This window comes from Urocampus carinirostris, chromosome 17 (genome assembly GCF_059441175.1).
Source record: "Urocampus carinirostris isolate Australia breed hairy pipefish chromosome 17, RoL_Ucar_1.0, whole genome shotgun sequence".
Taxonomy (NCBI): Eukaryota; Metazoa; Chordata; class Actinopteri; order Syngnathiformes; family Syngnathidae; genus Urocampus; species Urocampus carinirostris.
The window spans coordinates 31,017,567-31,044,147 of record NC_142365.1 but is presented as its reverse complement, the minus strand read 5'-3'; the positions used below and the strand labels follow the sequence as shown (position 1 = coordinate 31,044,147).

General features: G+C 41.3%; 1 protein-coding gene across 1 annotated transcript; it reads left to right on the top strand.

The window, feature by feature from the left end:
• Positions 1-314: 314 nt before the first annotated feature.
• On the top strand, positions 315-21,121 carry chordc1b (cysteine and histidine-rich domain (CHORD) containing 1b). Its single transcript, XM_088321420.1, has 10 exons — positions 315-576; positions 12,895-12,944; positions 13,024-13,080; positions 13,161-13,321; positions 17,500-17,603; positions 17,778-17,836; positions 18,005-18,075; positions 18,149-18,254; positions 19,919-20,101; positions 20,609-21,121. Exons 1-10 carry the CDS (start codon positions 513-515, stop codon positions 20,780-20,782), a joined length of 1,029 nt encoding a protein of 342 aa, XP_088177546.1. The 5' UTR covers positions 315-512; the 3' UTR covers positions 20,783-21,121.
• The last annotated feature ends 5,460 nt before the right edge of the window (positions 21,122-26,581 follow it).

Below are 26,581 nucleotides of genomic sequence, written 5' to 3'. Positions count from 1 at the left end.
GACCCGCTGTTCTGCCGAAACGTCCAACTTTGTCGAGACGTCCTACCTGTGCCGAGTGTGCGTGCGCATGCTCACGCGATCGATTGCGATTTCCTACAGGCAGTACTTACAATTTTCGTTTTGAATTTGTCTTATTTGACTCAAAATACAATTGTATGACGTAGCTTTTAAACCTGGCGTATTTTTCTGTGGTGATTTTTTTAGCATGGTGTTTGTTGAATACGGTAATCGTGCTCTGTATGTTTGCATGGGCACCCTCGTTCTATGTCAAGAGTAAAAGTTTTGTTTGGAATAATTTTGAGTTTCATTGTTGCTAGTTTTACTTGATAAGAAATTAAAAAAAAATTCGCTGTCAGAGTAGCCTACGGTAGGACGTTTCGACAAAGTATGACACCGGAAGTGAACCAGGGCAGCTCCAGTGTAGTGTGCCGCATTTGTCTCGCGTTGTCGGGATCTTTATGTGCTTCTTTTAAGTGTCAGCTTTAGCATTTTAAACATATTTGTTACTCATTATGTCTGTTTTGTGCTACAATAAGGGCTGTGGGCAGCGATTTGACCAAGACAACAACCCGGACGGTGAGTAGCTAACGTTGCTAGCTAGCTAGCCCAACGATTCATCTAGAAAATTCGATGAGCCGACCGTCCAAAGGTAACCGACGTAACTCAAAATAAATACTGCTTTTTTTAAATTAAAATGTAAAAAAAATCACATTTGAACCTATCAGAACGGTTACTGACAACCTGGCAGTTACTATCAATTCATTTGTTTATAACGTGCAGAGTAACTTTGCTGGAACTTAAGGGGTAGGGTCTAGAGCAGAATATAAAGAGACAGTATTTAAAAACCCTAGGGAAATATATTTAATAACTCTGTTAATTTGAAATTAAAATGATAAGTTTGATCTTGAGTAGAGACTCAAAATAAGGAGTAAAGACATCAATGGATTATTACCTCCTGATCCATGATAACTTAACAATATTGATTTTTAAAAAAACCTTTTTTTTTGTTTTGGCTTTTACTGAATAAAAGTTTAGTGTATCACTAGGATGCACAATATATTACACACTGTCCGTTTAAAGACACAATAGTTTGTTAAAAAAACAAACATGTATTATATCAGTCTTTACTCGAACTTTCATGCAATGCAGTGGAATATTTCTGGTTCCTCATAGTTTTACGGTGTCCCCCTTCAAGCTAAGCTGCGGTATAAATACAGAATTCCAGCAGTTTCAAAATGACGTTTTTTGAACATATTTTTGAACGATGATAATGGTTGTTATCAAGATTGCTATGATTCATCAAATAGTTTTTCAATATTTAGGCAACTATATCTAAGGCTCCACGATTACCTGAAATGTAATTGATATCGTGATGTAGCGTAGTGCGATTGTGTAACTGCAAAACACAATAATTTTTTAAGGATTTATATTTCCCGTTTGTTATTTGAGTGACAGAATGTTTGGCAAACAAGAAGGGTTTATCAGCGCCAGTCAATCAGAAGCAGGTTTCAATGGCACCAGCCAATAAAGGCGGGGCATAGTTTGCAAGACTGTTGTGCGCAGACTAGTGTATTTGCTCTCAGCCAACCAGCCAGGCCCACAACTGGTCACCAAAACGAATTTGACAGCTCGTAGCTTTTCTTTTATTTTCAAAGGAATTCATCGATTAAATGGGACTCTGAGGAAAGTCAGAAGAACACAAAGAAAAAATGCATTTATTTAGCAGAAGGCAGAGGAGTGCATGAGGTAGGGCAGGGAGAGAGTTCAGTGTCTTTTAGCCTGCTGGTTCTGGCTCTGACACTGCAGTCTTTTCCCTGACAGCAGCAGGTTGAAGATGCAGGAGCAGGTTTAGTTTCGTTGTAAGAATTAACTGTAGCAGCTTAATATGATGGCCATAGAAGAGCCTTACATGTCCTGTAATTATTGTGATCTAGGCTAAAAACAATTTTTAAAAATGCCAAACTGCAATAACTTGAGAAAAAAAAGAAGAAAAAAACACAAAGAATGAAGATAGGTCTTTTTCACATGACATTTGCAAGAAATTTTGGGCTTAAAGCAATATTAAATTGCTAATAATTACTTAATATTTTCTTTTCTATTTTAAAGGTACAGTGTGTAATATTTAGTGCCTTCTAGTGGTACAAATACTTTTATTCAGTAAAAAAAAATTGATTTGAATAGCTGGCAAAAATTCGTAAACTATCATAACAATGTTATTTTTAACTAAATAAAAAAAATCTCAGATGGAGAAATTTTCATCTATTTTACATAGTGGAATCCATACCTAGTACGTGCCGCTATGTTTGTTTGGCATCTAGCTGCTACGCAGTGATCATATGGCTTTGTGTTTTTTTTTTTTTTTTTTTTTTTTTTTTTTTTTTTTGTAGCATTTGACCTCAGTGCCCTATAGCGGTCAAATATAACACACTGGACTTGGGCTTTATCCCAGTAACACTGTTGAGTCACAATGTGAGTCAGTACAATGTCACCAGTCACTAAAATACGTAACGCCACATTTCATTGGAAGGCTTATTCTCTTGGGATTCAAGATATGACCATTTAAAAATATACTTATAGAAACATCATGACCAGCCAGAAACAAGATACTGTATCTGAAAACTATAAATCCGCTCTACCTCACCAAAGACATAGTCTTGCAGCCATCACATTCGATGATAGTAGGCAACGATGGTCTCTCTTCATCCGCGAGAGTAAAGTGAATTCAACCTTGTAAAATATTTACTCCAAAACACACGATAATGCTAACAAATAACAAAAATCTGCCGAAAAGTATCTCCGCGTCGATGGAGGTTTTTCTTTGTTAGCGGTCTGTTTAGCCCACAATTCGAAAACAACAAACTAGTAATATTATTTTCTTTAGCCCGTTAGCAACCAAACTTCTTATTAACATCTTTTGCCAATTGCAGGCTTTGTTTTCTGGTCTACAACACGCTTTAGCCTATACTATTCTGTAAATGCTTAAAACGACCCGCCTCTTTTATCGTCCAATAATTAGCCAATAGTGACCAATTCAAATGATTGACTCATTGGTTAGCCAATCAAATTCGGATTAAATGGATATGAATATGTCCCTATTTTATTCAAAATTTCCAAATCTTACTTTTCAAAAGAGATCAAATACGTCCATATTGAACGACCTACCTGAGGCCATTCAAAGTAGTGACATCTCAATTTTTGCCGAGGATGCTAAACTGTCGGCTTTCTTACCAAAAACCCAGGTGACAGGAACAATTGATTCTCTCCAAAATGACATTAAATCAGTTTTTCTTTGGTCCGAAAAGTGGCAACTGCAATTGTCATCTCATAAATGCTTAGCACAGTCGTTTTTACATGGTTCTGTTCCGCTGTATAACATTAATGATCATGATTTGCATGTTGTTACTGAACATAAGGATCTGGGTGTCACTCTTACTTCAAACTTAAAGTTTATCACGCATATCGCCAAAATTACCAACAAAGCCAATAACATAGCAGCAAACATTTACAGAAACTTTTACAACAAGAACCCAGCATTCTTAGTTCGAATGTTTTGCGTTTATGTTAGACCCGGGTTAGAATATAACAGCGTTGTGTGGAACCCTTACTTACTCAAGGACATTAACCTACTGGAAGTTCAACGACGGTATACGAAGCGGATACCTGGGATGCACAGCTTGTCATATCCGGAAAGACTACAAAGACTGAACTTGGACTTTTTGGTGCTCCGTAGAATTCGATTTGATTTAATTTTTGTGTTCAAAGTACTGCGTGGAATGATCGAGGTGCTTTTTGATCAATTTTTTGAGTTCTGTCGTGTTGATGGTTTACGTGGTCACAGATATAAGTTACGGGTGCCTAGACCTACCAGCAACTTGCACGGAAACTTTATTTCTTTCAGGATACCAAAAATTTGGAATTTTTTGCCTGACCGGGTTATTAGTGCAAATACGGTGCAAACCTTTAAGCAAAGGTTGGCAGAAAACAGATCTGTCAAATTTCCTTAGGGGAGGGGGCGTAAAGTGACCATATTTGGCCATGCTCACTCTCAGCATTAGTTTTTCTTTTTGTGTCATGTTTTGATTAATGTATCCAACAATACCTTCAATAAACATTTATTCTCCCAATGTTTCGAGAACAGCATTCAATTAACTTTGAGTGCATCTTAGATTGGGATTTTAGCCAAATTTTACAGGAATGTTAACGGGTTAAGAAAAAACCCCATCATTTTTGCGGCAGGGGGAACCTTATGTACTATTGTTATGTTATTGTACATCGATTTTTATACTGCACTATGAGTTGCAGTTTGGTGTTTGAAACGTGCTATAGAAATACATTTTGAATTTGGATCAACCAAAAAAAACAACAAATTCTTGTAAGTACTCAAAGTTTGTTTTCAAAGAAATGGGCCGTTGTCAATTAATTTCTGTTCACTGTGCAAGAAAAACTCATTTGAACAAACTAAACATCGGGGCAGTGAGTGGAGTACTAAGCCTTGGCATCAGTACTAATCTGTTATTGTTTTGCATACTTTTGATGTCACTTTGTCAATGAACCATCTTTGGCGTGAGGCTTTTGTTGTAGTTAAAATTCAATCGTGTGTCTTTCTAGTTTTGTCTGATTAAACATGCGCAGGTCGTCCTGTGTCTTCATCTACAGAAATTCAAAGCTGGACTGGTTGGTGTCTAATTTCCATTTTAATTGCATGCCACTTTTCATCACGGCGCTGTACATTGTGGTGCCATTTCCTTCAGGCCTGATGTTTGAATGTGTGTGGACTGCTGGAAAGAAATGTTGGTTTATAAGGTCACGCAGGCAATTTGATACTCTTTATGTGACTTTTAAAGTTTGGAATCAGTGTTTCTCTGCGGGCAGCTGCACGTAGCACCTTGAACAACCCCAACATAGTTTTATAGGAGAAAGTGGACGTGGTGGTATTTCTTCCCAGATATAAAAAAAAAACGATATTTCAGAGGAATAAAGGAAAAATGTGATACATTTGTGGTTTCAGTGGGCCGAAAGTTGAGAAAAGTCATGTTGTTCCATTTTAACTTTGAAGAAAACCTTTGTTCTTATTATTGTAGCTTTCCAATCTTGATAAAATGTATTGATAACATTTTTCTCTTAATTATAAACTTGAGATCATTTAAAACGGGGGTTAGGAACGTTTTGACGTTCTTAAACGCAATTTATTTAACTTTTTTTTTAAGTGAAAGCCACCTCATATATTTTGGAAGAAAATAAAACAAAGCCGCCAAGCCTGATTTCCAGACAAAAGTTAATTCTTCAGTGTATTTTATTTTACTGTGTGATGTTTGATGATTTCATAAAATACATTAACTCTTTAACGGACTGGTGACAAACAGGATGTCACCAGTCACTCAAATATGTCATGCCAAATATCATTAGAAAGCCGAGACTCTTTGGGTTCAAGATATGATGACCATATCTAAATGTATTCCTCACAGAAACATTATGAACTGCTGTCTGAAACGAGGCATCCGAAAATTATAAAGCCTGCGAAGCTCACCAATAAGTCCCCTTGTAGGTCGATTTCTTTGCAAACACGGAGTCATAACATTTAGGATCATCCAGTGAATCCAACTGCGTTAAATATTCACTGGTACTCAACTTCCGGGGTGAGAGGACGCTGGCGTGTATGTCGCCGCTTCTCACTCCAAAAACTTTTCCAAACTTTTTCGGCTTCTCTCCCTCGTCATGGCGTGCCAAAACCTCGCCGTTTTTGGATTATTCCTGATACTCCTGACGTTCTGCCACCATCCAGCGACAGGATTGCTCCAGTATTCTATCGCGGATCTTCTCCGGATCCGGTGGATTGCGCGGGGGCCTCCGCCACCGGAGCTGCTCCACCATCCTGACATAACTCGCCTGCCTCGACGCCGCTACATTCACCGCGGATCGCGCAGGCACGTCGAGTATAAAAACCCTGGTTCAATCACCTCGACCTGGTCCACATCTCGACGCCCTCCCATAAACTGCGGCCGTAGGGCTAACTGCCATACATTAGCCCGCCTAGCTAGGTCGGCTAGCAGCAATGCCGCCGTCAAACAAGACACCTCCGCCGTCAACTTTGGATTGCTGAACGTCCGCTCACTCAGGAACAAGGGCCACCTCATCCAAGACGTCCTCGCCGAACGAAAACTCGACTTCCTCGTTTTAACAGAAACTTGGCAACAAACAAACGACTTCGCTGCTCTGAATGACTCCACTCCTCCCGGCTTTGTTTACATCTGCCGTCCCCGTGGCAACGGCCGTGGAGGAGGTCTCGCGGTAATTCACCGCGAGAAGTGGAAAGTCTTGCCTGTCTCCGTCACTTCATCGACTTCCTTTGAATGCCTGGTGTTTAAGCTCCCCGGACCCACGCCAACCATTATTGCTTCAATTTATCGCCCCCCAAAGCCACATAGTGATTTTATCAATGAATTCTCCAGCTTAATTACACATTTATCCACTCTCTCGCCAAATTTAATTTTATTAGGAGATTTCAATATTCACATGGACAACCCCAACCTGCCACTCACCAGAGACTTCACATCCTGCCTGGAGAGTCTCTGGATACACAGCCTTATTGACTTCCCCACCCACATTAAAGGCCACACATTGGACTTGGTTTGCTGCTCTGGCCTCTCTACTTCCAAGCCCACTTCCAACGTTTCTCCTGAATCTGATCATGTCCTCCTCACTTTTAACACCGTACTCTGTGTCTCTACTGTCAAAACCTCCCGCCTCATTTCTTTTCGTAATACCAAAAATATCAACATTGACACCCTCTGCTCCATTATTGACCGTTCCCCACCCCCAGAAGCTCTTTCAAGCCCGGATGAGCTTACCACTCACTACAATACCTGCCTCACAAATATTCTAAATTCTCTTGCCCCCCTGAAAACCAGGACTGCCTCATTCTCCACATCTGCCCCCTGGTTTACACCCGCTCTTCGGTCAATGAAATCAAAGAACCGCCAACTTGAGCGACTCTATAAGAAAACCGGCCTCACCATCCATAAGGACATGTATACTACCCATACTGCTAAATACAAGGACCAAATTGCACAAACCAAATCCAGCTACTACTCCGGCCTCATCCTTTCCAACGAAGGAAATTCAAGAACTCTCTTCTCTTTCATGAACAAAATCCTCCAGCCACCAAATTCTCTCCCCCTCCACCTGTACTCCACAGCAACCTGCAACTCCATAATGGAGTACTTCAATCACAAAATCCTTAAGATTCATCACCAACTCCATCAAAACCTGTCTGCTCCCTCCCCATCTGAATTTCCTTCTCCTTGTCACTTCTTCTCCAGTTTTGCTCCACCCACGACTGCTGAATTATCCAACCTCATACTCAAATCCAAGCCCACCACTTGCCAGCTCGATCCCCTCCCTTCATCCCTTGTTAAATCCTGCCTCCCTTCCCTGCTTCCTCTCATATCTGCCATTATTCACTCCTCACTCTCTTCTGGTATTGTCCCATCACTTTTCAAAACCGCTGCTGTTACTCCTACACTTAAAAAACATGGTGCTGACCCCAACAACTTCGACAACCTCCGCCCCATCTCCAACCTTCCATTTATTTCAAAAATCCTTGAAAAAACTGTTGCTGCTCAACTCCACTCGCACCTGTCCCTCCACTCTCTCTATGAGCCCTTTCAGTCTGGTTTCCGCCCCCGCCACAGCACAGAGACTGCCCTAATCCGTATTGTAAATGATCTCCTCATAGCATCCGACTCCGGTTTAGTCTCCATCCTCATCCTCCTAGACTTGAGCGCCGCCTTCGACACAATCTCTCACCCTATCCTCCTCAATAGACTCTCCTCCATTGGTCTCACCCATACTCCCCTCAGTTGGTTCCATTCCTATCTCACTGGCCGCACTCAGTTTGTCCAGCTGAAATCCTTCACCTCAAAGCCCTCCCTAGTCACTACAGGTGTACCCCAGGGATCTGTCTTAGGTCCTCTTCTCTTCATCGTCTACCTCTTGCCTCTTGGTCATATCCTCCGCAAATTTAATATCCACTTTCACTGCTTTGCTGATGACACCCAACTCTACCTCTCCTGCAAACCAAACTCCATACTCCCACCTCACTCCCTCACCTCTTGCCTTTCCGAACTCAAAACATGGTTCACAACAAACTTTCTTAAATTAAATAACAATAAAACAGAATTCCTCCTTCTTGGCACCAAATCCACTTTATCCAAAGTAAACAACTTCTCTCTCAACATCGACAGCTCCTTAGTGTCCCCCTCCCCCCAGGTCAAGAGTCTGGGTGTCATCCTGGATAGCATGCTTACCTTCCACTCACATATCAACACCATCACCCGCACTGCTTATTTCCACCTCCGCAATATTACCAGACTCCGCCCTTCCCTCACCCCCCGCACTACTGCTATTCTCGTCCACAGTCTTGTCACATCCCGCCTTGACTACTGCAATGCTCTCCTCTTCGGCCTTCCCCAAAAGTCCCTCCATAAAATTCAGCTGGTTCAAAACGCCTCTGCTCGCATCATCACAAAAACATCTTCCCAGCAGCACATCACCCCCGTTCTCCAACAGCTACACTGGCTTCCTGTTCAGCATCGCATCAGCTACAAACTCATCTTATATACATATATGGCCATTCACAACCTGGCTCCTCCTTACCTGTCCGACCTTCTCCAGGTGCACGTCCCCACTCGCTCCCTCAGATCCTCGTCCTCCCTCCGACTGTCAGTGCCCCCTGCCCATCTGAGCACCATGGGAGCCAGAGCCTTCAGTCGCGCTGCTCCCAAGCTTTGGAACAATCTACCTCCGGACCTCCAAAACTGCACACCTCTCTCCACTTTTAAGTCCCGTCTAAAAACACACCTGTTCAGGACTGCCTACAACACATAGCTTCTCCATTTCTTATGTTTTTATGATTTTATGTCTTGTTTTTATTTATTATTTCGTTTACAACTTTTTAAATTGTATTTTTTTTTCTTTCATTGTTTGTACAGTGTCCTTGGGTGGCCTGAAAGGCGCTTTTAAATAAAATGCATTATTATTATTATTATTACTCCTAAACACGGCAGAATGCAGACAGATGAAAAAAAATTCTAAACGCATTTCTTCATCGTTGGACGATCCTTGATGTCATTTGTTCGTTTCACCACATAATTTCCGATGACAAAAAAACAGACTAGTAAAATTAATTTCAATTTAGTCCAAATTGTCCCTAGGTGTGAATGAGCAAGCGAGTTGTCTGTCCCTGTGTGCCCTGCGATTGGCTGGCAAGCAGTTCAGGGTGTCCCCTGCCCACTGCCCGATGATTGCTGGGATGGGCTCCAGCACCCCCGCGACCCTACTGAGGATAAGCGGTGCAGCTGAAGAGATGAGATGGCTGTTAGCCGCTGACCTTTGTTCGACCCTTCTCTCTGCCATAAACAGGCTTTTTTTCACAGTCCACAGACGCATTGGCCTAAAAGGGTTTGTATTGATAAAAGGGAGATTTCCTTAGCTTCAAATATCTTAAGCCAGTAGAAACCGGTTCAAATGATGATTGACACATTGGTTAGCCAATAAAATTCCCAACATAATCATATACGCACAGAGCCGAAAATAACTACATAATGCAACTCGGCATCATTTGGACGAACCATTTTTACTTACAAGTGTGTACAGTTAATGATTGATTTCTGAAAAGAGAAGTCCAACAATGACTACTCTTTTACAATGTCTAAAAAAAATTGGCCAAAGTAAAATACAGTTTTTATAGCTATAAACTGGTCGTGTCCAAATGGCCACTTTTGGTAACGGCTAGATCTACCCATAGAAAAATGTGTAAAATACAATGTTCAGTGTTTCAGATTGTGATCAAATTTGACAAGGTACCAGGTAAAGCTTTTTGCTATTGGCCCAGATGTTTTCTATCTAAGATGCCCATGCTACACTCGTCTTCAAGAATTTGATTGCAAAAATAATTTCAGGCAAGAATAAAAACCTTCTATGTCTGTGTGTTCCAACTTGGATTACTGAATGTTAGTAACACTTTCAGTGATTATTTCAGTTTGGGACAAAATCTGAGAGTGTTACCTTTCATAGGAGACAAAAAAACATCCATATTCTCTAAATGGTTCAAGAACAGTATTGAAATGAAATGATCTGCTTTTATATAGCGCTTTTCAAGTCAATGACTTCCCAAAGAGCTTTACATTGTGCTTCACATTTCCCAATAGCGGCTGTGATCTGTGCAGCCATGTAAGGCGCTAACCTGCTTATTGGGGGTGTTGGGGTTTCAGTGTCTTACCCAAGGACACTTCGGCAGGGATTCGAACTGGGATCCCTTAATCCTAAAACGATCGCTCTACCTCCTGAGCTACTGCCGCCCCAGTAGCTCAGGAGTTTACTTTGGGTGCATCTTGGATTGGGATTGGGTTAAATAATACCTATGCAGGAACCTGCGTTCCAGTTCAACAAATATCCTTCATACAATTTGTTAAGTCATGTTTATTTGTATAGCCCTTAATCACAAAGAGTCCCAAAGGGCTCCACAGATTATTGCAATCCACAGACTATTATGACATCATCCCCTGATGAAAACCTACATGAGGGCAACTAATACACACATGACAACTATTGTCAACACAAAATATAGGTTATTCATATGCTTTAGAATAGAAGTGTGTTTTAAGATTGAAACATTTCCACTGAGGTTGCAGATCGAATCTCAGAGGGAAGAGCATTCCACAGTACTGGGGCCCGAATGGAGAACGCTCTCAAACCTGCGGATCTCTTCTTGGCTCTTGGGCTCACTAGTCTCCCGCAGTTAATTAAACTCGTTAAGGTTGATTTTCTCATTATAGTTGAAAATAATGTTTTTTAAAAAAGGAGTAAACAGTTTTTTCTTAAAACATGTAACAAAATACTGCAAATGACAATATGGATTTATTTACCATTAGTAACTGTTCTAACCTTGGAAATCGATAGTTCAGTATTTGCCCTCCACTCCGTTTTATAGTTGTGAATTTTTAAAAGTCCTCATGCACGTTAATGATCATTTTTCATTTTTGCACAAACTATATGCTTGAAAAAATCTCCAAGAAATGGTAGAAAGCAGCTGTCACACCTCAATGTGTATTCTGATGCATCTTATTGGCTAAGAGACACAGAAAAAAATCCTAATGACATTTCTTACCAGCCACAAAAGTAGAAAAGCACTCCTGTTAGTACTAGTATAAATATGGTGTTGTACTCCCGGCCTAACTGCGTTAAAAGAGTGGATTTTATCTCCGATTCAGATCTACTCATGATAAGAGCCACACCATTGTTTCCCATACTATTGAAAGTCCAGAGTGAGACGCCAGGGTCTAATTGGTCTCGCCAGTGTTTCATCAACTTGTATTGCTAGAAAAAATAAAGAAATATATATAAACTTGAATTAATTGAAATAATTTAAAAATACAGTGGGACCTCGCTACTTCGCGGTTCGACGTTCGCGGTTTCAGAGCTTTGCGGTCTGTAATGGTTAAAAAAAAATAAATATATATATATATATATATATATATATTATTTATTTTATTTTATTATTTTTTTTTTTTGAAGGGGCGTCGCTACTTTGCAGATTTTCACTTTCCTGCTGGAATCCCCCTCGGCCGACGACCCTAGCACAGCGCGCCGTTCTCGTTCCCCGGCGCGCGGTTTCGGTGCGGCTTCCGCTTCACCGCCCCCCCCCCCCCTAACTCCACAGGTCCCCCCAGCTACCCCTTTCCTCCGCGGCCACCCATCCGTCGGCCGGAGCCATCGAGGGCCGTATAGCGCCATGTAGAGTCATCGCGGCCCGGGCGGGAGACGCTGACCCGCTCGGCTTGTCGCGGTGTCGTGCGTATCGCGCCCGAAAGTACCCGCGCCGCGGGTTAGGGACTCGCTCGCGGGAGCGACCGAACGGCACCCTCCGTGCGGCGCAAATAAAAACCCTGTTGTGAATTTGTCTCCGATCGTCTATGGCGGACGTCAAATCGCCCAGCTGTACGACTCTTAGCGGTGGATCACTCGGCTCGTGCGTCGACTAAGAACGCAGCTAGCTGCGAGTACTAATGTGATTTGCAGCTACGATTGGCTGGCAACCAGTTCAGGGTGTCCCCTGCCCACTGCCCGGAGATGGCTGGGATGGGCTCCAGCCCCCCGCGACCCTAATAAGGATAAGCGGTGCAGATAATGAGATGAGATTTTTGTATTTTTTTTTTTTGAAGGGGCGTCGCTACTTCGCAGATTTTCACTTTTTGCGGGTGGCTTTGCTCCCCATTAACCGGGTCTAAAGAAAAAAAAAAAATATATATATATATATATATATATATATTTTTTTTTTTTTAATTTTATTTTATTTTATTTTTTTTGAAGTTGTGCCGTTACTTCGACGATTTCACTTATCACGGGTGGTTTTGGTCCCCATTAACCGCGATAACCGAAGTCCCACTGTAGATCGCAAATCCATGGCGTTTTATTTTTCCTTCCGCCCGTTTTTTGTACTCTGTTAGTTTTTTCATAGCACTGAAAAGTTAATATTTTTTGTTTGTTTGTTTTATGGGATTCTGTGTTGCTTGACTTTGCAGTTGCTTATTATGACAAAAGTTAAGTTCACCGTAGAGGGAAAAAAGGCTAGTATAATATAGTACATAATCATTTTTTTATTCATTCCTTTCATGCATAATGTTACATCATCATTGGTGGTATATTGGTTAAAGCAAGAAAAAAATGCACGCCCAGAATATCCACCCACTGGGGTCTCACAAAACTCTATGGGAAACACTGTACTTCTTGCTCGGGAGCCACAGCTTACTGACTTACCCTGACTTACTGCTAATACTAATACTACTTTATTCAAGATATAAATAACCTAAGTTTGCTTGTGGTTTGTTGTTGTAGGCAGCTGCACGTACCACCCCGGCATCCCAGTGTTTCACGACGCCCTGAAGGTAAAAGTCCTCCAAAAATGCTACCTTCTGAGCTAGGTCCAGCATCTAACACTAACCTACCCATCCGCCTTTAAACCAGGGTTGGTCCTGCTGCAAAAGACGGACCACAGACTTCTCTGATTTCCTCAGCATCGCGGTAAGCTTTTGTGACCCCTCAAGACTTCAGCGATTGTACCCAAGTGACTCATTTTAAAACCTCTCATCTGATGCTGGCAGGGCTGCACAAAAGGTCCCCACAACAAAGAGAAACCCCCTGAGCCAGTGAAGCCAGACGTGACCTCTTCGGCTGAGAAGAAAGACGGACATGAGCAGAAGCCCAAATTTAGCGAGTACATCATTTCCGCGCCGAAGCCCCAGGAGGCCATTTGCAGACCCAGGTAGTCCCACACCTTAACTCAGAATCAATAGTGTTCACGGCCAAGTCACACAATATTGATTGACGAGAAAGTAAAAAAAAAAAATAGAAAAGCTGTGTGTTATTGATTGACCTGCACTCAGCTGCGACCGTGTATGTATTACTATGCTTGGAGTTGACAGGATTAAAACATCTTAAACATGTGTCTGGATGTAAGGTACCCTAAAGCGATATGACTTATTATTTTCTTCCAAAAATGTTAGATTGAAAATAACATTACACTTCTTTTTCATTCACTAAATGTAGATTTTTACACTTTGAATAATGAGACAATTTATCTCACAGCTGTGGAAGAATAAAGCTTAAAAGATCAATTGAAAGGACATTATGTATTATTTAGTTTCTATTAATGGTAAAATAATTTCATTCATTTAAAAAAAAAACAATATTGATTTGAATAAGACAAAATGCATGAACTACAATACAAACATGCATTTTTAAATACAGTCGTACCTCTACTTACTAATTGAAATTCGTTCTGGGGGCAGCTTTGTAACCTGAATACTTAGCATGTAGAGACGCATTTTTAATGTTAATGCACTAATCCGTTCCAAGCCCCACAAAAGTACAATATATATACAGTGCATCCGGAAAGTATTCACAGCGCTTCACTTTTTCCACATTTTGTTATGTTACAGCCTCATTCCAAATTGTATTAATTTAATCTCTTATCTCAAAATTCTACACAAAATACTCCATTATGACAATGTAAAAAAGTTTTTCTTTTTTTTGAATTTATTAAAAATAGATAACTAAGAAATCACATTTACATAAGTATTCACAGCCTTTGCCATGAAGCTCAAAATTAAGCTCAGGTGCATCTTTTTTCCACTGATCATCCTTGAGATCTTTCTACAGCTTAATTGGAGTCCACCTGCAGTAAATTCAGTTGATTGGACATGATTTGGAAAGGCACACACCTGTCTATATGAGGTCCCACAGTTGAGTGTGCATGTCAGAGCACAAACACCAAGCATGAAGTCAAAAGAACTGTCTGTAGACCTGCGAGACAGGATTGTCTTGAGGCACAAACCTGGGGAAGGATACAGAAAAATGTATGCTCCTTCGAAGGTCCCAATGAGCACAGTGGCCTCCATTATTCGTAAATGGAAGACATTTGGAACCACCAGGACTCTTCCTAGAGCTGGCCAGCCTTCTAAACTGAGCGATCGGGGAAGAAGGGCCTTAGTTAGGGAGGTGACCAAGAACCCGATGGTCACTCTGTCAGAGCTCCAGCGTTCCTCTGTGGAGAGAGGAGAGCCTTCCAGAAGGACAACCATCTCTGCAGCAATCCACCAATCAGGCCTGTATGGTAGAGTGGCCAGACGAAAGCCACTCCTTAGTAAAAGGAACATGGAAGTCCGTCTGGAATTTGCCAAAAAGCACCTGAATGACTTTTGGACCATGAGAAACAAAATTCTCTGGTCTGATGAGACAAAGATTGAACTCTTTGGTGTGAATGCCAGGCGCCATGTTTGGAGGAAACCAGGCACCGCTCATCACCAGGCCAATACCATCCCTACAGTGAAGCATGGTGGTGGCAGCATCATGCTGTGGGGATGTTTTTCAGCAGCAGGAACTGGCAGACTAGTCAGGATAGAAGGAAAAGTGAATGCAGCCAATATATAGAGATATCCTGGATGAAAACCTGCTCCAGAGCGCTCTTGACCTCAGGCTGGGGCGAAGGTTCATTTTTCAGCAGGACAACGACCCAAAGCACACAGCCAAGATCTCAAAAGATTGGCTTCAGAACCACTCCGTGAATGTCCTGGAGTGGCCCAGCCAGAGTCCAGACTTGAATCTGATCGAACATCTCTGGAGAGATCTGAAAATGGCTGTGCACAAACGTCTTCCATCCAACCTGATTGAGCTTGAGACTTATTGCAAAGAAGAATGGGCAAAACTGCCTAAAGATAGGTGTGCTAAACTTGTGGGATCATATTCAAAAAGACTTGACGCTGTATTTGCTGCCAAAGGTGGATCAACAAAGTATTAAGCAAAGGCTGTGAATACTTATGTAAATGTGATTTCTTAGTTTTCTATTTTTAATAAATTCAAAAAAAGTTAAAAAAAAAAAAAAAACTTTTTCACATTGTCATAATGGAGTATTTTGTGTAGAATTTTGAGATAAGAGATTAAATTAATACAATTTGGAATGAGGCTGTAACATAACAAAATGTGGAAAAAGTAAAGCGTTGTAAATACTTTCCGGATGCACTGTGTTTGTGTGTGCGTGCGTGCGTGCGTGCGTGCGCCCTATTTTCCGCACTATAGGGCGCACCCCCAAAAAATAGTTTTTGGTCCTATATCTTCCATAGATAAGGTGCACCGGATTATAAGGCGCTACAATGGGAACGTCGACAAAACAGTCAGATGATTCAGTCAAACATTACCCCCTTAACATTCCCAAAGCTTGCAAAGAAGCAAATACGTGTCGTAGACACGAGCGGATGCGGTGTCCGTACGATGTCACTTAAATGCGTCATTTCAAATATAATTCGGAAGGTTGAAGTCTTGGGATTCAAGAAATGCCAAACATTTCTATGTTTCTATTTTCTTTTTCGCTCGCAACTTTACTGTGCATATGACAATAAACACTTGGAATTGAGTTTAATTCACTCAATTCATCACAGCAATATCAAGATCGTTCTAAAACAAGATACCGGGGAAATATAAAGCCGCATAGCTCACCTAACTTCTCACGTTCAATAATGATACGCAATCATGGTCTTCTTACAACCGTGAGTGACGTAAATCCAGGAGAGTAAAATATTTACAAATACAGACTAATGAAACAAGTTTCTTTATGGCGTACTTTAGCAAGCTTGCTAAGCTTGCTACGCCATTGCTAAACTCGGCCGGTTGCAGGGTTTGTTTTGGCCATCTAGCCAATCCGAGGCTCCGAATAACTTCAGCCAATAGCGATCGATTTAATGGATGATTGACACATGTTTTTCGGCCAATTGCAGGGGTTTTTTTGGCCCTCTAGCCAATCCGAGGCTCCGAATAACTTCAGCAAATAGTGATCGATTCAAATGATGATTGACACATTGGTTAGCCAATGAAACGCCTGTATATAAATCCCAGCATACACCGCGGACTACTCCACGTTCGGGGGACAATCGAGTCGGCGGCTGTTGAGTAAGTTGCGAGACCTTGCGAATTTAATATTGAGCCATATATAAGGCGCACTGTATTATAAGGCGCATGGTCAGCTTTTGAAAAAAATTAAGACTTTTAGGTGCGCCTTATAGTGCGGAAAATACGGTATGTGTGTGTGTGTGTGTGTGTTTTTTAATTATTAAAATGCTTCAGAACAAATAACAAATACATGTTTTAATTAGAATACCGCACAATAGACAAAACAAGAGGCACCTAACGTAAAAAAACAACCCAAAGAATAAATACAACAATACAAATATTTGTTTACCTTTTTGTCTCAGTTTCTTGAAACACTGATCCAATCACGTCTGCTCTACTGGCTTTTGACAATCCGTTGGAAATGCGCGAGGCAAACCTAGTGATAGCCCGCCTTGTCAACACTTATTCCAGGTGATTTGTTTGCTCAAATTCCGAGGCTTTGATGAATTTTGCTAAATTGTCTTTAATTTGGATTGATTAAATGATTGCTGTGTCACCGCTATCTTGCCGGAACCCTGCCTTGTTATCTCTGAACTGTGATTGGGACACAAAGAGCATACTGGGAGCACGCATGCGCTCTGGGCTGCCAGGCAGATTTGAAGTAATTACTATTTGGGTTCGGGGAAACTCCAGGAAAGGCAAATAGCAGTGCGTTCTGTACTGTACTTTGCGTAACCTGAATCTTTCGTATGTAGAGACATTCTTAAGTAGAGGTAGCACTGTACTTCTATTCTTTGCTTTGTAGTACTACATTTTTGTTGCACTAAATAATACAGCAACATCTACAAATACCATTGGAATGCTTGAAATCTTGGTATTCAAGACATGATGACCATTTCTTCAGAGTGTTACCTTTCAAAAGAGACCAAAACTGTCCTTATTCTCCAAACGGTTCAAGAACAGCATTCAGCTTACTTTGGGTACGTCTTGAATTGTGATTTTAGGGGATTTTTACAGGAAAGTTAAGGGGTTATTGACATGTGGTTTTGTGTGCACCAGTGCGGATGAGCCTGTGGAGAGGATGCAGCACAAAGTGTCGTCTTCTCTCAAGCAAGCTCTAGAGAAGCTCAATCTGACTGACAGCTCAAAAGCACTCAAAGAAGGTGAGAGACTAACTTTTCTGCAACTCAGCTCACATAAGGACAGGGAGTTGAGATATTTCTGCTGGGAATTTGAACTCAATTTGTGTCAGAGAAGCTCAGTCAGATTTAACATCGATGCTCGATAACTGTCAATCACACTCGAATTGGTGTTTTTCTGCATGGCCGTTACTACAGAGGACGAAGGTGCTGAAGTCAAGAATGGAACACCCTGCAATAATGGAGGATGCACCAAAGTAGGTGAAACGCTTTTCAAATGTTTTACTCATTACTAGAATTCAGGGGGATTACGTCTCCCCTCCAAGATCAGGAGATTTAAGTAGTGATTAGAAAATAATTCCTAGAGTTAGCTAAGCTTGAATGGGAATCAACAGACCAAAAGTGACTTTTTCCTTTCCCCAAAGAGTTACGAAGGGCTGGCCAGCGATTCAGAGACGTGCCTATTTCACCCTGGTTTTCCAGTTTTTCATGAAGGGTTAGTGTTGTCCCACTTCAAACATCTATTTCTGTCAAAACAAGCAACTACATGTTCCAATTTCCATGTTTAGGATGAAGTACTGGACCTGCTGCAAAAAGAAAACTTCTGACTTCAACGCTTTTCTGGCCCAGGTGGGCTGCACACAAGGCAAGCACTTGTGGAGGAAAACCGATATGGTAGGTTTTTGACAACAATGCTCTGGGGTAATCTAGTTTACAATGGAAGAAATGTAAAAATGCCATTGGAGATGGGCAACCGGTAATACAGAGATCCCTCGGTTATTGTGGTTACTGGGGACCAGAAGCAGCGCAAAAAGTAAAAATCAAAAAGATGCACCTTTATAGAATCCCCCAAGGGACAAACTTAGCTTGAGATGACGACATTACTGACTGAGTATACAACTGTAACAAAATAACAACTACAGATCTACAAATATAAAACAGAATTATTGTTGAATAAATCGTCTTTATGGTCTTAGTACAAAAATACAACCAAATTGGAGGGATTCTCTTTTCCGAGTAAGTGATTTTGAGAGCAGCCGGCTAGCTGCACGCTGGCGTCGCGCTACCTCGACTTCAGCCAGGTCTTCGCAATGACTGAAATTCCACCGTCCCGAATGTAGCAGCTTCCTACGTGCTGTAGCTCCAGGTCATCCGTTTCATGAGTAATGGATCTGGCGTTGGTGAGATACAGGCTCGGCAGAGGAAGTTTGTGAGAGTTGTTACCGGACGTGTGGCTCAACTGTCGCCTTCTCTCCTGAGGTTTCCTTAGTCTCTTGCCGAACCCGATAACATTCCAAGGAGCACCCAGTGGTGATAAGCATTTCTTTGCGCTCTTCTTTCTTCTGAGTCTGATTTCATTGATTACCCTATTTATCAATATTGTCACCCCTACCCTATACATACGCAAGACCCACCCCGAGTAGCATTTTCTGCATGCTCTCTGTTGACCGCAATGAACAATACGTTAATGACAATAAAGACAATTCCATTCAAAATCTGCGAAGCAATGAGCCAGAAATAATGGAAGCGCGAAGTACGGAGGGGTCTTTGCACAGTAATCCCTCACTATAAGAAAGTTCACCTTTCACAGTCTTGCTGCTTTCTTGATTTTCATCATGCAATGTGTTCTGCATTCTAGTTTGCTAGAGAAGTCTCTCCAACATACAGCGACCAGCCCTCACGATGTTTTTACTTTATAATGTGGAATAGGATGTTTTCCGTATATCTTTATGGCATTTTCTCCATTGCAGTAATTCTTCTTTCCCTCTTTTGTTTCAAAAAAGGTTACATGATAGTCAAAACCTGTGAAGTAGGAGCCATTACTACTAGTACTGTATTAATGCGATATGTGTCCAAGGGAGAAGCAAAACATGATAACTATGGAAACAAAGCTCGCGATTATCAAGAACTAATGAATTTCTACCCTCGCTAAATAGCATGGCTGCTCTATTACATTTACATTAATTCAAAATGTCATTTGATCACATTTATGTATATTACACATACGTATTATTACTTCATACTATTTTGTTATTGTATTGGCTCATTTTCGCTACCTTGCTACTTCGGTTACTACACTATTTATACTTCACAGATTTTGCCCATGACAGGTTGTTTTTCGAACCCTAACCCTAGTAAACGAGGATTCACTGTATCCTCAAAGATAAAGGTCTTTTAACATGGTTTAATACTACTACAGATATTGATTCGTTTATATACTATTTTAAAGATCAACCGTAAAGATACAAATTCTTGATATTTTTTTCAGGATGGAGTTTGTTTACATGTGAGTAGTCATTTGCCCAAAAAGTAAAGGTGACATCGTTTTTGTGTTTCAGGGCAAGAAAGTGGTGCCATGTCGATTCGATTGGCACCAGACAGGCTCGCAGGTCATCATTTCCATTTATGCCAAGAACGCCGTGCCTGAACTGAGTTTCGTGGAGGCCAACAGCACCACGTTGCACATCCGCGTGGTCTTCGAAGGCGAAAAGGAGTTTGAGCAGAAGATCAGCCTGTGGGGGGTAGGTCCACTAATCAGAGTCAGGGTTCGTATGGGTGCTTGAAATCTTTGAAAATGCTTGAATTTTAATGTTGTGTTTTGAAGGTCAGAAAAATTCTTGAATTTTGTGTGAAGTGCTTGAAAATGCTTGAAATTGTTGCCATTGTAATGTTTCTTGGCAGTCTGACTCTAGACCACGCGATGAATGAAGATTTTTTTTAATGGCTGAATTCATGTCAGTTCATAGCAGCCCATTGACACAAAATATCCTAGATCATAGATAGGAACAACTCAAAATAACACAAGTATGTGCTAGCAGCAAGATAGTGACTATATTTTAGTCATTTAAGTCCATCCAAAAAAACCAAAAACCTTTTGAAAGGTGCTGCATTTCTTCCTCTGAAGGTACTGGAAAAAAATGGCGTTGAAAGTGCTTGACAGTGAAAAAAGTATTTGAACCCTGCAGAGTGGAAGGCGGGCATTGGCGGTTCTGACATAACCGGTGTTGCCTTTTTCGCATCTTTTGCAGGTCATCAACGTGAAACAAAGTTTTGTCAACATGATGGCAGCTAAAATTGAGGTGGCCATGAGGAAGTCGGAGCCCATGTCGTGGGCCCGTTTGGATCTGCCACCCCCGGCGCCATCTGCACAGGACCGGGAAAGGAAAAGCGAGGACGACAGCGAAAATGATGGGGAAGAATGATAGAGGAGCTTGTTAAGGATTACTCTATTACTGAACTTGAATTGGCACCAAACGCCAGCTGGATGATCACATTTCTGTTTGATGTTATATTTCCTTTGTTGCTCATTCCTTTCATGATTTCTGCATCAAAAACAAAGGATCATGCTTGCACAATAACATGTTTCAAACCATCATTATTTTCTCCACCTGGAACTTAGATGCGTTAAAATTGATTATGGGCAAGTCTTTTTGTGTCCTTGAGGTGGCTGTAAAGACATTTGTGAGAATACTACCAATGATATACTGTAAGAAAATATTGAAAACTAAAAAAAACTTTGTAAAATAAAGATCTGAACAGAATTGACTATATTTGATGTTCTTCTACACAATCATTCTCGCTTACATTTAACACCCGTATTCCTCAAAATGTTACCACAATACAGTATTTGCACAAATTTACGGGATTTTCAATTTATCTTGCCAATTCAATATTTTTCCCTTATAAATCATGACTGCTTGAGTGGAAATTTTGTCAAAATATGACTGAAATCTTTGTCAGTCATGTTAAAAGAAAAAGCAATTTGTCTGCTCTTTAACTTGTGTTTCATGGCGGTAAAGACAAGAAATTTTCAAGACAACTGAGATGAGTGTTCTTAAGTAGTCCGCAACTATCGGGCTGCGGATTGTTTGGTACTGGGCTGCAAAGAGTGAAGAATAATTTGACTTTGCCTATATTTATTGTCTTCTTTTCATCCTAAAAAGAAACTCAAAGTTTGGGTGTGGTTTACAAAAATATATTACGGTGATATATCACTGTAATCCAGCAGTCGACAAATATTCCTGATCTCATTTTCTCAACATAAGATGCAACGGGAATCAGACCTGAATCGCGGCAGTGAAATCACAGAATCCTAACCCCTCGGCCATTAGAAATATGGATCACAAACTATTTTTACAGTGCCATGTTGTAAAATGTAATAGATTATTATGGGAAAGAACTAAAAAAAAAACAACGTGCCTCTATAAATGATGTGTGATGAAAAGTAAAAATTAATGTCTTTTCCTATGTCATTTGATTCTATAGTGGTCTAGTGATTACACAGTGGATTATTTAAGTCAAGTCAGAGATTCAGATATACTTTATTGTCATTCTTGTACAAGTGTATACAGAACGAAATGTCGATTACATCTGACCCGCACAGTTTCTTTGAATGTACAGATATAAATAAAATGTTGTATTGAGTTAGAGTATTGAAGTACTAATAATATAATAAATAATTATAGCTATGTTTAGTATTATACAGTAGTGCAAAGAGTGCAAGAGAAGCAGCTAACCAGATGTGCAAAATGGGCATTCAGATAAATAAGTCACTATACAATAACACTGGCGTACGATAGTGCAGAGGAGAACAGATGCAAAGGAGTCGCTAGGTATAAGAACTGCCAGTAGTACAAGGACAAAAAAAACAGATGTACAGATTAGCAGCTGTGTAGGCTTACTATGTGTGTGATTGACCATTTAACAGTCTAATAGCCAGGGGGACAAAGCTGTTCCAGAACCTGGTGGTCCTGCACCGCACACTGCAGTACCTCTTCCCAGAGGCTAGCAGAGTGAACAGTCCATGATGGGAGTGAGAGGGATCCCTAATGATGTTCTTGGCTGGGGATAGGCAGCGCTTCTGGCCAATGTCCTGAATGGAGGGGAGAGAAGTCCCGATGATTTTCTCTGCTGTCTTCATCACCCTCCTCACACTACCCCAGTCGGAGGCACTGGAGCCTCCACACCACACAGAGATACAGCTAGTCAGGATGCTCTCTTTGGTGCCCCTGTAGAATGTGATAAGGGTGGGTGGGGCCAGTTGGGCTCTCCTCATCCTCTGCAGGAAGTACAGGCGCTGCTGTGCCCTCTTCACCAGTGATGCAGTGTTCACGGACCATGTGAGTTTGTCTGTGATGTGCACCCCTAGGAACTTGGTGCTGCTGACAACCTCCACGGCCTTGTTGTTGATGAGAAGTGGGGCATGGTTGGGCTGGTTTTTCCTGAAGTCAATAATGATCTCTTTAGTTTTGTCAACATTCAGGACCAGGCTGTTGACTCTGCACCAGCCCACCAACTGCTCCACCTCCTCTCTGTAGGCCAGGTCGTTGTTGTCCCTGATGAGGCCCAACACTGTTGTGTCATCCGCAAACTTCACGATGTGGTTTGTGGCTGACCTAGGGACGCAGTCGTGTGTCATCAGGGTGAACAGCAGGGGGCTCAGGATCAATGTTCCCTCTAATTTTCCACGGGTCTGAGCGTTCACACAAAGTCGGTGAGCAACGCTTGAAACAACAGTGAGCAACCATAATCCCAAGTGTGGCAAGATAATTAATTATCAAATATGTCCAAAACTTGACATCAAGTTACATTTTGCTGAGTTTCCGCCAATGCAAAATTATTTTTCTCTTTTGAATGAATTGACTCATGTATTATTGCAAAGGTTGTACGGCCTACAAACGTTGTTTGTTTTCACAATTCTTTCACAGGATATCCATTTCTTTTTTTCCTGATATATTTTGTTGCATAATACTTACATGTTTGGGGGCTTATTTAGTCGGTTGCAAGATACAGAACTGTACTTAATCACATTTTTAGTGGAAGTACAATGTTGGCAACAAGATTCACTTGATATAATTAGAAATTATTTGAATGCAACACAACCTTTTTTTTCTTTTTTTTCCGTGTTTTTTTCTCCTTTTTTTAAATTCCTTTAAAAAAATCTAATTTTGTTTATATATTTTTATATTTTTTCAGAGCTGTTACTTTTTTCTTTTTGTTCTCTATTTACTTTTTTCCTACATTCTTTTCTTTTTTCTGTTTTTTTTCTAAATATTTCCTTCTTTTTTTCTCTTTGCTTTTCTCACAACTTTTTCATTTTGGTATTTTTTTCTTTTTTGTTCTATCCCCCCCTTCCTTTAAGTCATTTTGTGCATAATTTCACATAATATTTGGTCATGTTAGGATTAAAGAAGCAAAAACAACCTGAAGAGCTGTTTAGGGCCCGAAAGAGCCGGTTCCTTTTAGTGAGCTGAGCCGAAGGAGCCGGTTCTCTACTAACTACTCAACTTCGTTCTACTTGGACTCGACTTCAAAATACCGCATTTAGGACACAACGTCAGGGGAACCCGTGTATTTTTGCCTTCGTGCACTGTAACTTTGACTTAAGTCGCTTCTAAATTAGTAATTTGGAGCCCTCATTTTTGTGCGCTGGCTAGATTTTCTTGTGCGTTGAGAATGTGCGAGCAGTGCGCAATTGCGCACGCGTGCAGCTTAGAGGGAACACTGCTCAGGACACAGCCTTGGGGAGAGCTCGTGATGACATCGGAGATGTTCTGACCAAGCCGCACTGACTGGAATCTGTCAGTGAGGAAGTCCAGCAGCCAGTTCCGCAGGGGGGTGTTGAAAGCCCAGGAGTCTCAGTTTGTCTACCAGGTGTTGTGGGATGATGGTGTTGAATGCTGAACTCCAGGCACAGCATCCGCACATGGGTGTTCTTCTCCTCTAGGTGTGTCAGGCGCAGGTGAAGAGCAGAGGAGATGGCATCCCCGGTGGAGCGGTTTGTCTGGTAGGCAAAGGGGTCGAGTGAGGAGGGGAGACTGGAGGTGATGTGCTCTTTAACCAGTCTCTCAAAGCACTTCATTATGATAGTAGTCAGTGCAATGAGCCGGTAGTTGTTCAGTGATGAGATCTGGGGATTCTTTGGCATTGGGATGATGGTGGCCATCTTGAAGCATGATGGTACCGTGGCTTGGTCTAGCGAGGTGTTGAAAATGTCTGTTATGACACAAGCCAGCTGATCGGCGTACTTCCTAAGGACCCGCCCTGGAATGTTGTCAGGGCCTGGAGCCTTCCGTGAGTTGACCCTTCTAAGGGTCTTCCTCACGTCAGTTGAGTCCAGGAGGAGTGCTCTTTCGTCCTGATGTGGAACCGCTTTCACCGCAGGGGTGCCATTTTGTGCCTCAAACCTCCCAAAGAAGCCATGTCTGTTTGTATAGCCCTTTATCACAAAGAGTCTCAAAGGGCAAAACAAAAGTTATTATCACACCGTTACATAAGCAAATCACTGGTCTCTGCAACTTTGTTGATGACAATGTCATTGTCTTTTGATAATAGAATTTTCTTTTCTTTTCCTGTGCATCGGCACAAAGACGGTGAGCTTCTTAGCCTAGTTTTCAAAGAACCCAATGACAATATGGCACCTGTGAGGTTTTATTGTGAGAGGACCTGCTTTTTTTACTTTTATTTTCCTCCAACACATTTTTTCTTCTTTTTTCTAGCATGTTTTTTTCCCTACTTTTCATTCTCTCTCTCTTGTCCTTGTATTCTTTTATATTTAGTATGAGTATCTATCCGTCTAACTTCTCTGATTTAAAATGTGTGAAAACTAGGCTAAGGGGCTCACTGTCTTCATGCATGCTGATGTACACTGAAAAGGAAATTCTATTGTCAATAGACAATGACATTGTCATCAACAAAGTTGCAGAGACCAGTCCTTTGCTTATATAACAGGTGTAATAATAACTTTTATATTGTTAAAATTACTGCTGAAATATATTTGTACAGTATAGTCTGTGTATAAGTGTATAAATCCAACAGCGTCATCTGCTGGTACAGGTTAAGGTTAAGTTAAGTCTATGACTTTATGACGACATTGGATATTGTTAGCAGTCTCCAGCGCCCTGCTAAAGGTAATCCACTATCATTTGGTGCTCCACAAAAAAGTTCATTAACAACATTAAAGTTAAATTGACAAATCTTGCAACATAAAGAGTAATGTAATATAAGTCGTCTAGCTGTTATTCGTTTAGTTGCTGTCGTCATTTACGTTAGTTTTGCCGTACATTCCCCCATAGATGTTGAAAGCCAGCAGAGGTGCTCACCACTGTGTGTGTATGTTGTGTTGCTCATTGCAGGTAAATCGTTCGCGTTTTTACACTCGTTATTGTAATTACATTTTTACTTACACAAATTTACAAAAAAGGATGATGTTGGTTCATCTCATCTCATTAGCTGCACCGCTTATCTTCAGTAGGGTCGCAGGGGTGCTGGAGCCCATCCCAGCAATCATCGGGCAGTGGGCAGGGGACACCCTGAACTGGTTGCCAGCCAATCGCAGGGCACACAGGGACAGACAACTCGCTCGCTCATTCACACCTAGGGACAATTTGAACTGGCCAATCCACCTGAAATGCATGTCTTTGGAATGTGGGAGGAAACCGGAGTGCCTGGGGGAAACCCATGCAAGCACGGGGAGAACATACAACATACACAGGAAGTCCGGTAGCTGGATTTGAACCCACACAGGAGGTTCCCAAGACCTTCGAACTGTGCCTCACACGCGCTAACCACTGCGCCTGCCCATGTTGGTTCATATTCAGATTAAAACTATGTCGAATTGAATTCATTGTAAAAGTTAAAACCAATAGTCCATACCTGCCAAGTACTCCGGTTTTGCCGTAATGAGTACGCTTTTTTTTAACCCACTGCGGTGTTACGGTTGGGTCACATAAACTACAGTTTTCCTTTTAAAAAAAATAAAATCGTAAAAACATTCCACCGCAAGATGGAGACAAAGTACCATTTCAAACAACGGCAAGTCGTCTGGCAGTGCTGATATATAACTGCGCGAGGTTTATTTTTAGCTCAATTGGAGAACCGTAATTGGCAGCGGGAATAGAGGTCATGGAGTCTACCGGAGAAGTGCAGAAAATTGTGAAACCGAAACGAAAATTAGTGCTTTCGTGAAGAATATTCCAAAGCTTTCCCTGGAGTAATTATCA

What these genes read in the sequence shown, in the direction of transcription:
- chordc1b (XM_088321420.1), top strand. Translation starts at nt 513, where the DNA reads ATGTCTGTTTTGTGCTACAATAAGGGCTGTGGGCAGCGATTTGACCAA. An exon ending in TGTTTCACGACGCCCTGAAG is followed by an intron (nt 12,945 to 13,023) that starts GTAAAAGTCCTC and finishes CCTTTAAACCAG; the next exon opens with GGTTGGTCCTGCTGCAAAAG. An exon ending in TTTCCAGTTTTTCATGAAGG is followed by an intron (nt 18,076 to 18,148) that starts GTTAGTGTTGTC and finishes TTCCATGTTTAG; the next exon opens with GATGAAGTACTGGACCTGCT.